The following is a 16,752-nucleotide window of genomic DNA, read 5'->3' on the forward strand; positions in this document are numbered from 1 at the left end:
ATCACAAGAGACTCCTGGAGATGGGCAGCCTCCAGCTTTACCACCCAAACAATCAAAGAAAAACAGTTGGAGCCAGATTCATTATTCACATTCTCAACAAGATCTGGAAAACCATGTTAATGAAACATTTGATGTTCCATCGTCTCCTGAAAAATCTACTGTAAGTAGTTTCTTCAGATACTCACATTTCTTTGAAAATGTTTAATTGTAAATGAAATTTCTTTTGTACCCTAGCCTGTTTTATCTGTAAATTATATTACAGTACTTTCTCTTTTTCATCATATGTTTACTCATAACTTGTGCCATCATATAACCCAATTGTGGAATTTTCTTTTATCATCATTTATAAAACATTGCGCTAGAAGTTAATTTTTGACAGATTTGTTGGTTTCAGTCTTGCAAAGCACATTTCCAGAACAAATGCTGATAGCCTATTAAATATCATTAATTTTATTATATAATTAAGTGCAGCAACTTTATCATTTTAATCAACCTTTTGAAATTGAATGCAGGTCTTTGGAATATATAATTGCTGTGTTCTTCAAAATATATCCATGAGATATTTTAGTACTTTGTACCAAACAAAAATGGTAAATTTTTAGAATCCCCTGATTTGTGAATTTTCATTGCTTTTTCAAGTAGATGAATCAAAGGTCAGATTGTTGTTAATAAATTTTAAGGATACATTGTGTTTATGAAGAAGTATAGGACAGACAGAAATATGGGTGTATTTCAGGAAACTTAAAGGGATATCAAGGAATAAAATGAGATACAAGGAGAGGAGGCCCCACAGGAGGTGTGGGTGATGCCAAATGGCCTGTTGGCCATTGCTCACTTACCCTCTTGTTCTTCACCCATGATCCTCCCTCACTGTCTAAAAGTGAAAAGCCAGAGGCAGCCATTTAAAGTTCTCCCACACTTACTGTACCACCACAGACACATCATAGAGATCAAAATCCTTATTCAAAATGAACGACAACTTTAGTGCTACCTGTGTGGTGATTCCTATGTATCATTCATTGGTTCATAGTTAACTGAGGTCTTTCTTTACCTACTAAGGTAGGTAGTGGGCATACAAAGATAAATCAGACATTGTCCCTGCTGTTAAATAATCTACAGTCTAGTTTGTTTTTCCACTCAAGCAAAAATTACTTATTGAATACCTGCTCTGTGCCATGCATTGTTATGGGCTCTGGGAATATAGTAGAATAAAATTTAAAAAACTCTGCCTGCAAGGAACTTATATTCTAAGGATAAGGATGAGACGAGCTGTAAACAAATTAAATAAATTTATAGCCTATTAGATAAATGCTACAGAGACAAGGCAGAAAAGGGCTAGGAAATTTCCAGAGTGGAGTATTACAGTGTGAGCCAAGGATGAGTTTGGTGATAAACTACATGGATACTTGACAAGAGAGCAGATAAGCCCAGAGGACAACAGTGCAAAGACAGGGTGTGACTGATACTGTCAGAGGACACCAAGGGGGTCAGTGTGGCCAGAGCAGAATGAGCAAACTAGAAGGAACAGGAAAGGGCCAGATCCTAAATACCCGGTCTTGTAAAGGTTTTGTCCGGTCTCTAAGTGAGATTGGAAGCAAATGGACATAACGGAGGAGAGAAGCAATGTGCTGTCACTTAGGTTTTAATGGTTTCACTCTGGCTTTTATGTTGAGAAAAAATCAAAAGCAGGGTGGCAGTAGAGAAACTGGCCATGAGGTGTCATCCTGTTAAGCAGTGGTGATTGGACCAACATGGCTGTATTCTGGGTGGAGTTTTAGAGTAGAGCTGACACAGTCTGCTGATGGACTGGTTGTAGCGTACTAGGGAGAGATAATCAAGGATAATAGGAAGATTTGGGGCCTAAACAACTAGGAGGATGAAGTTGCCATTTGCTGGGACGTGAAAGGTTCCAGGTAGAACAGGTGTTGGGGGGAATATCGGGAGCTCGATAGGGGCACAATGATATGTCTACTAGGAATCCATTTAGAGACATGATTCTGGAGTTGAAGGGAGGGATTGAAGCTGAAGTTATAATGTTGAGAGTTGATGGCATGTAGACAGAATATTTAAAACCATGAGACAGGAAGTGTAGAGTATGCAGATTACCGTAATAAGAGATTCTGAAATTTTAGTCCTCCAAGCTATAAACATGAGGGAGATGGAAAGCAAAGGAAACTGAAAAGATGCAGACAAAATGGTAGGAAAGAAAACTAGCCAGCTAGCTGATGAGAAGAAGGTCACGGAGAGAGTAATCACCTGTGTCGGATGCTACTGGTGCATTGAGGAGGATGAGTTCTGTAATTAGAAGTGACTTGAGGGAATTCACAAGTATATAAATACAACTAATTCAGCTGTGGATTTAAGGGAAGATTTCCCAGAAATGATCATCTCAGACCTGTGTCTTGAAGGATAAGAAAGAATTAGCCAGATACTTACCTTAAAGAATAGGCATAAAACATTTAGTGAAAGAAGCCTGCTACAAATGACCATATATTGTGTAATTCTACATACATGAAACGTTCAGAATAGTCAAGTATGTATATATAGAGGGAGAGAAAATAGATGAGGGGTTGAATAGGACTTGGGGGATGGGGGCAAGCAGAGGGGTAGTGACTGATGATGGACACAGGGTTTCTTTGGGGGATGAGGAAAAGGTTCTAAAGTTAAATAGTAGGGGTGTTGGTACAATTTTGTCACTGTAGCAGAAATTTTTGAATTATACTTTCTGAATGGGTGAAGTGTAGTAAATTGTGTCTCAATGAAGCTGTTTTTAAAAAGCAGAGGGAATCATGAATTCATGTAAAACTTACAAATACTTGCTCTGTGCAAAGCTTTGAGCCAGGTTCTAGGGACACTGTGGTTAATTAATTAGGTAATTAATAAAGGCCCTGTTACTCTGGCGCCTATAGTCCAGTATACAGTGGTAAGGCAAGAGAGAAATTTGAATTATGATTCTTTATACACTTTAGATAATATCAACATACACAAAGCATGCTTCCTGTATATCTGAAAGTAAGTAGCCTATAAATGAAGAGAATGATGAGTCATCTATTTTTGTCTTTTTAAGCCTAACGGTGGTATTCCACATGATAATCTCGTTCTAATCAGAATGAAACCTGATGAAAATGGGAGGTTTGGATTCAATGTAAAGGTAACTTAGAATTTGTATTGCACTTATCTTTTAAATAAGGTGTTTCTATATCTGTTATGCTGACTAATGCTTGATTTACTCTAATGTGAAGGGAGGATGTGACCAGAAGATGCCTGTGATCGTGTCCCGAGTTGCGCCAGGAACCCCTGTGAGTTCAACAGCCTTCTCAGTGATCCTAGCTTCAAAAATACATACTTATTTTCTTGGTATAAATAAAACAATGAAATGAATCATTTAATTTGTCAAGTATCACATGTTGTTTGCTGAATCTCCTAAATTGCTGAGAAGTTAATTTTTATTTCTTCCCTATCTTCTAGAACAGTTTTTCAAATACTTGTTTTTACAAAGACTCTAGATTCTATCAAAATAACCCCTCTAAATAGCAAAATGTAGACAGAGGTATAGTTTGTTTGCTTTTTCATTGACTTCTTTTTTCATTTAGAATCATTTATTTACATTATATTTGTCTACTTTCTGTTTAAAATATTTATTTGAAACTCTTTATTGTGAACATGCTAAGCAAAAGTAAAGAAAATACTGTATGTACCCATGATGATGAAAACCCCCCTGCCCCCCTGCCCTTTCTTTCAGCTTCAGCACTCATAAACTTTCTGCTTGTGAATCATAAGGACAATTCTTAATAAATTGTGGATACATCATTTTTATTGCTCATTATATAGTAAATACTGCTTTCAGATTCCCGTTTCTGTTGTTTATTCTGTTTAACTGCATTTTTCTTAAAAAACTTTGAGTCAGTACCCATTATCATTTAACTGTCTCTGTCCTGGGAAAGGTAGGAACCTGCAGCCTGAGAGAAAGAGACCAGTTATGGGATTTTGGTGCTTTGCAGCAACCTCAAAGTTGATTTGAAGATCACAGTCAAGATTGATCAAGGATATCATGATATATAGTTTTGGTTCTGGTTTTTAAGAACTTGTTGATTGCAAATAACAGAGTACTTGTGAAATTTTTGTTGTTGTTAAGTTGTGTCTGAGTCTTTGTGACCCCGTGGCCTATAGCACACTGTGAGCCTATGGACTGCAGCACTCCCTGTCCTTCACTGTGTCCTAGAGTCTGCTCAGATTCATGTCCATTGAGTCGGTGATCCTGTCTAACCATCTCATCCTCTGTCACCCCCTTCTCCTCTTTAATTGTTCCCAGCATCAGGGTCCTTTCCAGTGAGTCGGCTCTTTGCGTCAGGTGGCCAAAGTATTGGAGCTTCAGCATCAGTCCTTTCAATAAATATTCAGGGTTGATTTCCTTTAGGATTGACTGGTTTGATCGCCTTACAGTTCAAGGGACTCTCAAAAGTAATCTCCAGCACCATAATTTGAAAGTATCAATTCTTTGGTGATTCCAAAATCTCTACTGAGTAGAAATTGTGTAGCAGCCTTCTTTATGATTCAACTCTCATATCCATACGTGACTATTGAAAAAAACCATAGCTTTGACTATGTGGACCTTTATCAGCAAACTGATGTCTAGGGTTTTGAATACACCATCTAGGGTGTACACCATCTAGGGTTTGTCATAGCTTTCCTTCCAAGGAGCAGGTATCTTTTAATTTTATGGCTGCAGTAATTTTGGAGCCCAAGAAAATAAAGTCTGTCACTGCATACCCCTGGCTTAATTATAAATACAAAATTTTTCGTACAGCTGTAGAGGTGTATCACAAAACCCCAAGACAGGAATATAATCAGACTTCTAGAAAGAATTTTACAAATCATCAGAACTACTTTTCATGTCCATTTCTTTTTTTGTGAATTTTTCTTTCTCGGTGTAAACCGGTCTGTACTGGAATCAGCTTAATCTCTCAAGCTACAATAAAATACATTCTAAATGAAAAGTGTACTTAGTAGCAGCTTCAAGCCAAGTTCCTGTAACATTAGCACCACAGACACACTCTTTGTTTAGATATGATGGTGACTCCAAAATTTCAACTAAATAGAAACTGTGTAGCTGCCACTATTATGTCCCTCAGTTCTTTTGAAGGGATGTGCCTACCAGCAACTTCTGGGTTTGTATTTTATGTAACCAGCTCAGCACCCCAGAGTCATTAGACTCCTCACTCTAAATTATAGACTCAGAGGAAGCAAAACCTCATAGATTCAGCTTGGATCAAATGTCCTGTTTTAAACAAATCCCTTGTGATCAGAAGTGACAAGACAGGGATGTGATGTATAAAATAAACTTACTACACATGTGAAAGATAAGGGAAGTAGTCCAAAATTATTTGTTTAGTATGTATAGGAAAATATGTATTGGGGGACAGGGCTACTGCAAGATGAGGTGAGAGGTGGCTGTATTCTCATTTATCAAGTAGAAAGATAATGTCTAAAATAAAAACTAAAAAATGAAATTGCAAAGTTACATAGTGATACTAAGGTAAATACAAAAGCTGTAGCTAAAATGTTGAAACTAGTTGCCTCAAATGAGGTGGTGGGGGGATGAGGGGAGCATAGGGAAGAATGCAGAAAATGGTTTCTTGTCCTAATAATCTTACAGACCAAGTCAGCTTTTTAAACTGTGCAGTGTATAGCTTTCCCCAGTACAAAAGTTTTAACTAAAAGTCAAATATATGTCTTTTGACCTGATAATTCTACTTTTAAAAATTACCTCTTATGAAACAGAACATAGGATACACAACAATGTTCATTGTAGTTTGTGAAAATTAAAATTGGAGGGAAGATCAAAATGTACATCATTAGAGCTGACTAAATAAATTATGCTTTGGTTTGCGGCTATTGAAATAATAGATGATGTAGTATTATGTAAGTATGGAAAGGTTTTCGTAAGATAGTATTTTGAAAAATATTTTACAATGGAATACTACTCAGCTATAAAAAGAATGAAATAATGCTATTTGCAGCAATGTGAATGGACCTAGAGATTATCAAACTGAGTGAAGTCAATCAGACAGAAAAAGACAAATATTATATGGTATTATTTATATGTAGAATCTAAAGATAATACAAATAAATTTATTTATAAAACAGAGACAGACTCAGAGACATAAAAAGGAAACTTATGGTTACCAAAGAGGGAAGAGGCTAGGAGGGGTGAGTTAGGAGTTCAGGATTAACAGATACACACCACGTATATAAATGGTTAAGTAGCAAGGATTTACTTTCATTGCACAGGGAACTATATTCAATGTCTTGTAATAACCTGTAATGGAAAAGAACTGAAAGACATACCTGTATTAATATGTATAACTGAATCACTTACCTGTACTTCTGAGACTAACACAATATTGTAAATCAACTAAATGAAAATACATATTATAATTTCATATGTGTTTTATCCAGTTTTTTTAATTGAGTTATGTTTTAAAAATCTGGAAACATGCTGAAATCGTTAACAGTATTTCACTGTGGTGGTGGAATTACTGATATTTATCTCTTGCTTCCTTTTTTTAATTGTCTGAATCATGATGGTGAGCATGTATTGCCCTTACAATTAGGAAAGAAATCTTTTTTTATTTGTATGCCAGGTAAAGTCATAAAACAAATATTGATTTTTTCTGAGCAGTGAACGTGGATAGTTTGCAATTCAGTCAAGGATGTTCAGGGAGCACTCTATAGACAGGTTAATTTCCAAACAGAACTGTATAATTCTAAATTTTTTTTAGGCTATACAGATTACTATATTGGTAATTTTTCCTTTCTGCCAGAACGATGTTCTGTAAATAGTGGCTGACTTTAGAATCAGTTAAATAAATAACAAAATAAATATTATTAACTTAGAGACCATTACAGTGTTTAGAAACCTCATTTTAGGTGATTGGTAGAAAAGGGCAGTGTTTAAAATAGTTTAATGTCATTTTCTCTATTGGACACCTTTTGAAACAGAGTAATTTTCAAGTTATTTCCAAGCCTGGCGTGCTGCAGTCCATGGGTTTGCAAAGAGTCAAACATGACTTCGTGACTGAACAACAGCAATTTCCAAAGTCGTGTATTTCTTCCTGTCTGATCATATTCAAGCCAATAGCTGTTGTCCCAGCAAAATTCATCTGATGTAGACTCCAAATCAGAATGAAATGCAAGTAAGAAATTATACCTGACAAAGAGCAGAAGATGATTAAGTGTAAGAGGGTTCCCTTCAGTTATAATAGGTAACTAGTAGTGTGCTATAACATGCCGAGAAATAGAGAAAGAGCACCTCAAGGGAATGGTCTGAACCTTAATTTTGAATTTTCCCGGTTTTAATTCTTTACATTGAAATATCTCGTTTTTTAAATTTTACAACTATGCATAATTAAAATAGATACCTGTTCCATTTTCAGAATTTCAGGTGTCTAAAATCACACATTTCATAAGCAGCAGTGGAAGAACCTGACTTCTGGATCAGTGCTCTTTCTATTAATGACAGTACCTTGTTGGATTTCGTTGACTTTGTGTTATATAGTGAGTTTAGTCCTGCTTCCATCTTTCAAGCCTTTGCCACAGCCCTTTCTGTAAGGCCCAGCCCCATCATCCTGCAAACTTAATTCTGTTGTATTCTCATTACTGTATTCCTGGAACAGGCTGTCCATATTTCTGTTGGTTTCTTTTACCTTATTTACTTGTTTGTTTTCGCACAGTGGTGCAGGGCTATAAATATAACCATATGGCCTGAACCCGTACTGAGTCAGTGGGGAAAATTGTGTTTTTTTCCATGACCTTTAAATTTTTTATCAAAACGTTAAAATTTCTGATGCTTTCTTTTTTAAACGTATTGGGAAATGAAGAAATAATAAACTAATACTGATTTATTATCCTGTAATTCAGAACATTAGAAACATTGAGAATCAAAGTATTTTATTTCTTTGTGAAAACTTACCAAAGGTAATTTGTGAACAGTGCTTTTCTTTTTCTTGTCATATACCCTAAATTACAGGGTGAGCGTTTTTCCTTATTTATCTCAACAAATAGTGATAATTCTATCTAAGTTTGGATCCCACTTCCCCTTGCCCTTTGCACTTTCAGTGATATGAAATATCTTCCAGGACTTCCTGGATTGAGTTTTTGTTTTTTAAAGATCTGTCCATTTTTATTTCCTCTCAATTTTTTATTTTTATTTTTTGCCACACTGTGGCATGTGGGATGGTATTTTCCTGACCAGGGATAGAACCTACACCCCCTGCATTGGATGTGTGGAGTCTTAACCACTGGACCGCCAGGGAAGTCCCAAGAAGTTTCTTGCCAGCATCACTTCCTTGGACATCTTCATCCTTCTTGTCACAGCCACTTTCATCATTTGTGAAAGTTCATCTTCTCTAAATAAGTTCTTCTCTCTAATAAGTTCATCTTCTCTAAATTCCTTTCTCTGCATATCTAGGGTCTCTCAAACAATAGAAATGTTGATATTTACATAGTCAGTTACTTCTATAACTCCATTTATGTTCACTTTGAATTTCACCTTCAGCACTGTCCCTTTTTGTTTCTTTGCTGCTCTCGTAACTTTTTGGCCAGTTACTCCTTACTCAAAATGGGTTTATCTTTGGGAGACAAGGAGACCACACAAGTACCTGCTTTGCTATCTCCATATGAACTGAGTAACTGATGCATAACAACAAGCCATCAGTACATTTGGAAAGAAGGGATGTGATTGGTCATTGATCATGCTGCATATTTATGATTTATATAGTGATTTTTGGACTGTCGGGCTAACAGCGAGTTTTGAATTTTATGCAGTTACTTGTAATTTATGCAGTAACTGAAATTCGCACCATGTTAGGAGTTTGGTGTTATTTAACTCAACTGTGCAACTGAAATTTGTATGTATCTGGACAGTGCAAAGTGAGAGCTACCTTGATCTATGCACTTGAGAGCATTAGTCTTACTTGTATGTCTGGAATTGTACTAGGGCATCAGGGGGAAAATTATTAATAAAGAAGGAAAAAAAGGATGTCTTTATAGGAAAGTGAGTTTTGTTTTTAATTTCTTATTGTTTGCACTGAGTTTTCATTGCTGCATGCAGGCTTTCTCTAGTTGCTGCAAGCAGGGGCTACTCTAGTTGTACATGGGCTTCTCATTTTGGTGGCTTCTCTGGTTGCGGAGCACAGGCTCTGGAGCACAGACTCAGTAGTTGTGGTGCCCAGGCTTAGCTGCCCCATCTTCCTGGACCAGGGATTGAACCTGTGTCCCCTGCATTGGCAGATGAATTGTTCACCACTGGACCACCAGGGAGGTCTGAAAGTGAGTTTTCTATTTCTGTTTTTTTAATAGATGAGTGAATGGATAGATGATTTCAGTATGTAATTTTATTTCTGCTCTGGAGTCTATAAAAGTAAATTGCTGTTCCTTACTTCCAGAAAGCTACATGTGAATTTGAAACCTTCTTTGCATCCCTTGACAGGCTGACCTGTGTGTCCCTCGATTGAATGAAGGGGACCAAGTGGTACTGATCAACGGTCAGGACATTGCAGAGCACACCCACGACCAGGTGGTCTTGCTGATCAAAGCGAGCTGTGAGAGACATTCTGGGGAGTTGGTCCTTCTAGTTCGTCCTAACGGTGGGTACTCTATGATTTACTGCATGTTTTTAATAATTCCCTCATGTTTATTACTAGACACAGCAGCTAGAGTGGACTTCTTAGAACTTGGTCACACCAGACTGACCTGTGGCTTCCATTCAGAGAGGTGGTTGTTTAGTCGCTAAGTCATGCCCAATTCTTTTGAGACCCCATGGACTGTAGCCCACCAGGCTCCTTTGTTAATGGGATTTTCTAGGCAAGAATATTGGAGTGGTTTGCCATTTCCTTCTCCAGGGGATCTTCCCAGCCCAGGAATCGAACCCATGTTTCCTGAATTGGTAGGTGGATTTTTTTTAACCACTGAGCCACCAGAGAACTGTTCACATGTAGAGTCAAATGCAAATTTTCAGCCACCTTGCCTGCCCCTCTGCCTTCCTCACTCTCTTGTTGTCTGTAATGGCCTTCTTGGTGGTCCTTCTGCTTAAAGCACTCCTCTTGACGTTTGTACAGTGTATACCTTCACATCGTTCAGGGCTCTGCTGAGATGTCAGCCTCAGGAAGTTCTCTCCAGACCACCATGACTGAAATTGCCTCTCTCACCCCCAAGGTGCTCAAGGAGTCCTAGGTACTCAGATATACTTGCTGTTCCACCTGTAGAAAACCAACAAGCTAGAGTTTAGTTTCCATGACAGCCTCAAGAATATCCTGCCATGTGTGGAGTGCTCAGTGGCTCCTGAAGCAGTTCATTCCCCCTGTGGACAGTGTGAAATTATTAATTGACCTAAAAGTCCATCTTCCTTCAATCCCAGTGTTTCTAGTGCTGTCTCTTTGTGCTATGCAGTATGCAGACTAAACATAATACAGATAAGTTCAATCCCTCATCAGTGTTTTGCAGTGAGTTTTACTAGAAGCTGTCCTTTTTTTTTCTTTTCCAGTTATACAATCCCAGGTCCTTCAACCTGTGTTCATAATGGCATAGTTTCAAGTTTCCTCAACATTAATCATTCTCCTCTGAGAAAAAATTCTTAAGTGCCTGTACTATCTAGTGTTAGACATATTCTTCTAGTTTTGTTCTGAACAGTTTATTGTTAATCATAGTTTTAGTCAGAAGAGTAATTATTGGTTAATGTCACATTGTTAGTTGCTGACTACATACCATAAGGAGCAAAATGTAATTAGAAATATCTACTCCCCTACACACCCATTTTGCCTCTTGGGTACAGACATTTTCATTTTATCTTCTCTACAGGCAGACCTTGGAGATATTGCAGTTTCAGTTCCAGACCATCACAATAAATATCACAGTAAATAAATAAAATACTACAATAAAGCAAGTCACATATTTTTTTTATTTCTCAGTACATATAAAAGTTTTGTTGATACTATGCTGTAGTCTGTTAAGTATGTAATGTACATACCTTAATTTAAAAATACTTTATTGCTAAAAATTGCTATCATCATCTGAACCTTCAGGGAGTCATAATCTTTTTTGAAATACTAAATCAAAGATCATTGATCATAGAGCACTATAACAAATATAATAAAAACAAAAAGTTTGAAATTTATTGGGAGAATTACAAAAATATGAGAGACATAAAGTAACAAATGCTGCTTGAAAAGTGATACCAGTAGGCTTGCTCAACACAGAATTGCCATACACCTTCAATTTGTTTAAAAAAAAAAAAAAAATTAGCTTTCTAGGAAAATTTAGAAGACTTCAACAGAATGTTACATTTTTGACTTTTAAAGGAACTCATTTATTTAGATTGGATATTTTTAGGCATTTTCTGTCACATAAAGCAACTTAATTTTCATACTAAGAGTTGTCTCTGAATTTGATTATTTTTTTCAATTTTCTCTTGATAACAGATCCTGGAGAACTTAATAATCATATTAGCTAATAATTCTTAAATGCTTTCCATAGACCTGGCTCTTTCATACCTTCTCATTTAATGTTTACAGCCATCCAGTGAGACAAGTGAATTAACATCGTATTATAGTTGAAGACATTTATTCACGAAGACGTTCATTACCTGCTTGCAAATTCATGACTAGTACAGAGAGAGAATATGAACAAAAGTCTATATAATGGAAAAGGCATGGTCATTTTGCAACTCCAAGTTACTCCATTTATACTTTAGGAGAGGAACCCACCTGGTACCTACTTCTTTTGGCAAATATCTTTCTAATACTGTTTTATCATTAAAATCTGGACCAGGATTCACTTTCAGTGCAGGTGTCATATCCATTTAAAAAAAAAAAAATAATGTATAATCAAAAATTTAAATTATGTTTGTCAAAAATATCAGAAAAGGACTTCCCTGGTGGTCTACTGGTTAAGAGTCTGCCTGCCAGTGCAGGGGCCATGGGTTGAATCCCTGGTCCGAAAGATTCCACATGCTGCAGAGCAACTAAGCCCATGTGCCACAGCCACTGAGCCTGCGCTCTAGAGCCTGAGAGCTTAGAACTCATGCTCTGCAACAGGAGAAGCCACTGCAGTGAGAACCCTATGCACCACAACCAGAGAGAGCCCACAGGCATCAATGAAGACCCAGCACAGCCGTAATCAATTAATTAGTTAAAAATATCAGAAAATAAGAGCTTGTTTTTCCTGGTCTTTTCCTCTTTAAATCTTATTTCTTCTTAGACAAAACGCATTCATATCTTTTTGTCTTTGCATTCTTCATTTCAGAAATCTGTTCTTCTCAAAAATGCATTTGTATCTGAGCGGGAACAAAGCCTCTTAAAGGCAGGAGCTTGACTCTGTCCTTTAGAAGGTTCTGTCCTTCTTCAGCTCTGCTGCCCCCATGGGGGTCAGGATTCTGCAGGACCAAGGGTGCATGCAAGCCAGCATCTATGGCCTCTCCTTCCTTTCTAGACCACTTTTTTTCAACTCTCAGTTCTCTGACCAAATAGCTCTGAGCCTGCTTCCTGGGTTTTTGTGGCCAGTTTTCCCAGGTCCGTTCTCCCAAGGGTTGGTGACAGGATATAGGCCAATAAGGTATCATAAGAAGCAGTTTCCACAGGAGTGTAGACTGAGCTTCTGTGTGGACTGAGATGTTGTTCATGGTATGTTTATAGGCCCCTGAATTACAGGGTGAAGCTGAGGGTGGAAAGAAGAGGAGGGCAGGCTGAGACTGGGCTAAGGATTACAGCCTAGAGTTTGGCTCTCCTCACTCCCATGACTATGAATTCTGGCCTAGAATTCTCCTTGGAAATTTGGTTTCCTGGGACTTCCCAGTGGTCCAGTGGTTAGAACGCCACACTCCCAAGGCAGAAGAGGGCCTGGTTTCCATCCCTGGTCAGGGAACTAGATCCCAAGTGCCTTACTTGTGCAGCCAAATAAAGAAATATATTAAAAAATAAAAAAAACTAGTCCTCTAAGTTGTTTAATAAATATGTCGAAAAACAACAATAGAACATATTTAGTGTAGCATTCTGTTCAGTTCATGTGTAACTCTTCCTGTCTACATGTGTGGTGGATAGGTCTCCATTGGTGCTGTTGCCCAAGATTCTACAGATTAAGGACAGATATGTTCAGAGCAGATCTTCTTGACATTCCTCTTTTTCTTACTGTCTCTGCAAGTTGCAGACATTTTCAGCAATAATGGCCAAGAACCCTTCTTTTCCCCAGAGGTACTTTTTCAACTCTACAACATTCTTGGCCCATATACAGTGACCCCAGACTCAGATCTGATGAGTGACAAATAAGTGAATATTTTTTTCACTTTAAATTAAATAATATCTGATAAATTCCTTTTGCCAGTTCATTAAGGTTTCCATATTGGTTTTGTGTTTGTAGCTGTGTATGATGTAGTGGAAGAAAAGCTAGAAAATGAGCCAGACTTCCAGTACATTCCTGAGAAAGCCCCTCTCGACAGTGTCCAACAGGATGACCACTCCCTGCGAGAGTCGATGATCCAGCTGGCTGAGGGCCTTATCACAGGAACAGTACTGACACAGTTTGATGTAAGTAACATGATATAGAAAAGGTGTTTGCCCATATTTTTTTATTAATTTCATGACTTCTTAACTGCCTAATCTAGTATCAGTTATAATGTATTAATAAAATATTACTGAGAAATATTGGCAAAAAGAGCTGTAAAGTGTAAAGTTTTAAAAATTACTCCCCAAATTCTAGCTGTGGTTTCACTAATAGGTATCAGTTTAAAAGAGGGAGAAAATATTTTATAGGTCTATGTCATCAAACAACATTTTTTTCTATAATTAAATAGCTGTTTTTATGAAAGGCTGCAGATGAAGATAGACTATTATAGACTTAAAAATCCTGAATTAAAGAATAGTTTTTGTGCCTTGTCATATTTAATCCTTCTCTAATTTTTTTCAACATAGTTAGCCATCATTAATATCTGTTGCTCTGGAGTATATGTTATAGATAAATGATGATAAAATATTTAGGGCACATCAGTTTTCCTTTTAAACACCTCTAAATGAATGCTACCTAAATGGGAAGAAAAATCTAACAAAGAGTGGATATATGTTAAAAAAGAAATAAAGGAGTACCTTTAAATATAAAATAAATGAAATAAATATTTCCTATAGATTTGCTATTTAAAACTTCAGGTACTCTTTCTGTAAGCAAAATTGTTTTTACATGTTTTACCATTTTTCAAAATGTTTATAATTCAAATTAGAAATTTTGCAGAATTCAGCTTTGCAAACCTGGTTTAATACTTTACTAACCTAAGATACATCATTGTATAGATGAGGTATTCCAAGGTAAAAACCCATTTCTTGATAGCATAGAATCAAGTCTAAAAAAGTAAAAACTCTCGATGGCTTTCTGAACCTGTCTTGTACTTTCTTTTTTTAGCAACTATATCGGAAAAAGCCTGGAATGACAATGTGTTGTGCCAAATTACCTCAGAACATTTCCAAAAATAGATACAGAGATATTTCGCCTTGTAAGTATCTATTTTCTTTGTGTGTTAAGTTTAATCTTCTTAACATAACTTTATTAAAATATTCTTTCTTTTAAATTTTTTCAGATGATGCTACACGGGTCATTTTAAAGGGTAATGAAGACTATATCAATGCAAATTATATAAATGTAAGTTTTTTTTTTAATTATACCTTTGTCGTTTATAATAAGAGGGGCTGATCTAAACTTTGAGGTTTGTTCTTGAATCCATAATTAATGAGGATCAACTTTACTTTGTACCTGTGATGAGGACTTTTTTAAAAAGTTGATTTGTTTCTTAATTGAAGGATAATTGCTTTACAGAATTTTGTTGTTTTCTGTCAAACCTCAACATGAATCAGCTGTAAGTATTATACATATGTCCCCTCCCTCTCGAACCTCCCTCCCATCTCTCTCCCCATCCCACCCCTCTAGGTTGATACAGAGCCCCTGTTTGAGATCCATGAGTCATACAGCAAGTTCCCATTGGCTATCTATTTTACATATGGTAATGTAAGTTTCCATGTTTCTCTCTCCATACATCTCACCCTCTTCTAATCCACTCCCCGTGTCCATAAATCTGTTCTCTATATCTCTTTCTTCAGAAATAAATTAATCGGTACCATCTTTCTAGATTTCATATATATGTGTTAGTATACGATGTTTATCTTTCTGTCTCTGACTTAATTTCACACTGTATAATAGACTGTAGGTTCATCCACTTCATTAGAACTGATTTGAATGTGATCCTTTTTATGGCTGAGTAATATTCCATTGTATATACGTACCACAGCTTCTTTATCCAGTCATCTGTCGATGGACATATAGGTTGCTTCCATGTTCTAGCTATTGTAAATAGTGCTGCAGTGAATATTGGGGTACATGTGTCTTTTTCAGTTTTGGTTTCCTCAGGGTATATGCCTAGGAGTGGGATTGCTGGGTCACATGGTGGTTTTATTCCTAGAATTTTAAGGAATATCCATACCATCTTCCACTGTGGCTGTATCAATTTACATTCCCACCAACCGTGCAAGAGGGTTCCCTTTTCTCTGCACCCTCTCCAGCATTTATTATTTGTAGACTTTTTGATAATGACTGATTACAGAATAATGACCTATAGCTTGCAAGGAACATTACTTATTACATGGTGTGTGCACTGAAGAACCTTTCAAAAATCCCCCAAATTCTGAATTCCAATGCATATATGAACCCGTGATTTCTGATAAAGGCTACATATGTGTATATGGTATTATCAAATTTTCTGATATTTCAATCTAGTAGGTAAAAAATGGTAATTTCTTACAGTTTGATTTGTATTTTTTGTGAATAATTTAAGTGCTTGTTGTTATTATTGTTCAAAGTGTTAACAACAGTATGGTGAGTGAGGTGAAAGTCAAAGTCGCTCAGTCATGTCTGACTCTTTGCGACCCCATGGATTATATACAGTCCATAAAACTTTCCAGGCCAGAAGACTAGAGTGGGTAGCCGTTCCCTTCTCCAGGGATGTTCCCAACCCAGAGATCGAATCCAAGTTTCCCACATTGGAGGCAGATTCTTTACCAGCAGAGCCACCAGGGAAGCCCAGAAATAAACACATGCACCTTTTGAATTCAGTGTTTAAAATGTAATAGGATGATAGTTTATCTTCCCCAAATAGTTACAGTCTTAACTTCTGAAAATAATGAATTTAAAATACTTGCCAATCTTTTCATGTTATATGTATATTATATATAATTATATGCATATTACATAATATACAAACACATATGTAATATGAAAAATCTAAACTAAAGCAAATGGCAGAATTTTTGCTCCTCACAAAATTTACTAATAAGCTGTTTAGAAACATTTTTTTTCTTTTCCATTTTAACTTAAAAGATATCGAATATATTCCCTGTGCTTTATAGTAGAACCTTGTTGTTTATTTTTATATATAGTGTTTGTTTCCTATAGAGAGAAATATTTTTTATTTCTATACCAAGTCCCTGCCTGTGAAACAGGATTCTCTATATAGATGCTTTTAATTTCATAAGAGTACTTTGGAAAATATTTAAATTTCTGTTTCCACTAATTGAAAGATAAGTATATATAGCTACTGCACATTGCCAAGAAACTTCTTCAAATAAAATAGTTGATAGAGATTTGTTTTACTGACTCTGCAATTTATTGAGATTAATTCAGTTATCATTTAGTAGATGATTTTCCTATATTTGATCCTAAGAA

General features: G+C 36.4%; 1 protein-coding gene and 1 long non-coding RNA gene across 9 annotated transcripts in view; both read left to right on the forward strand.

Moving 5' to 3' along the window:
- PTPN4 (protein tyrosine phosphatase non-receptor type 4) overlaps positions 1 to 16,752 on the forward strand; it is a 187,988-nt gene that overhangs the window by 147,833 nt on the left and 23,403 nt on the right. For 6 of the 8 annotated variants that reach the window (XM_070768928.1, XM_070768931.1, XM_070768934.1 and 3 more), the window contains 8 exons: positions 1 to 160; positions 3,068 to 3,151; positions 3,243 to 3,299; positions 9,491 to 9,647; positions 13,411 to 13,577; positions 14,443 to 14,533; positions 14,618 to 14,679; positions 14,965 to 15,042. In XM_070768928.1, the coding sequence (XP_070625029.1) occupies positions 1 to 160; positions 3,068 to 3,151; positions 3,243 to 3,299; positions 9,491 to 9,647; positions 13,411 to 13,577; positions 14,443 to 14,533; positions 14,618 to 14,679; positions 14,965 to 15,042 (856 nt within the window). The remainder of the gene's footprint in view (positions 161 to 3,067; positions 3,152 to 3,242; positions 3,300 to 9,490; positions 9,648 to 13,410; positions 13,578 to 14,442; positions 14,534 to 14,617; positions 14,680 to 14,964; positions 15,043 to 16,752) is intronic. The other 2 variants (XM_070768942.1, XM_019973937.2) reach the window with 1 other exon arrangement.
- On the forward strand, positions 9,656 to 12,983 carry LOC139176680 (uncharacterized). Its single transcript, XR_011561079.1, has 2 exons — positions 9,656 to 10,233; positions 10,858 to 12,983. It is a non-coding gene; the product is annotated as an uncharacterized lncRNA (long non-coding RNA).

The sequence above is a fragment of the Bos indicus genome, chromosome 2 (assembly GCF_029378745.1).
Source record: "Bos indicus isolate NIAB-ARS_2022 breed Sahiwal x Tharparkar chromosome 2, NIAB-ARS_B.indTharparkar_mat_pri_1.0, whole genome shotgun sequence".
Classification (NCBI taxonomy): Eukaryota; Metazoa; Chordata; class Mammalia; order Artiodactyla; family Bovidae; genus Bos; species Bos indicus.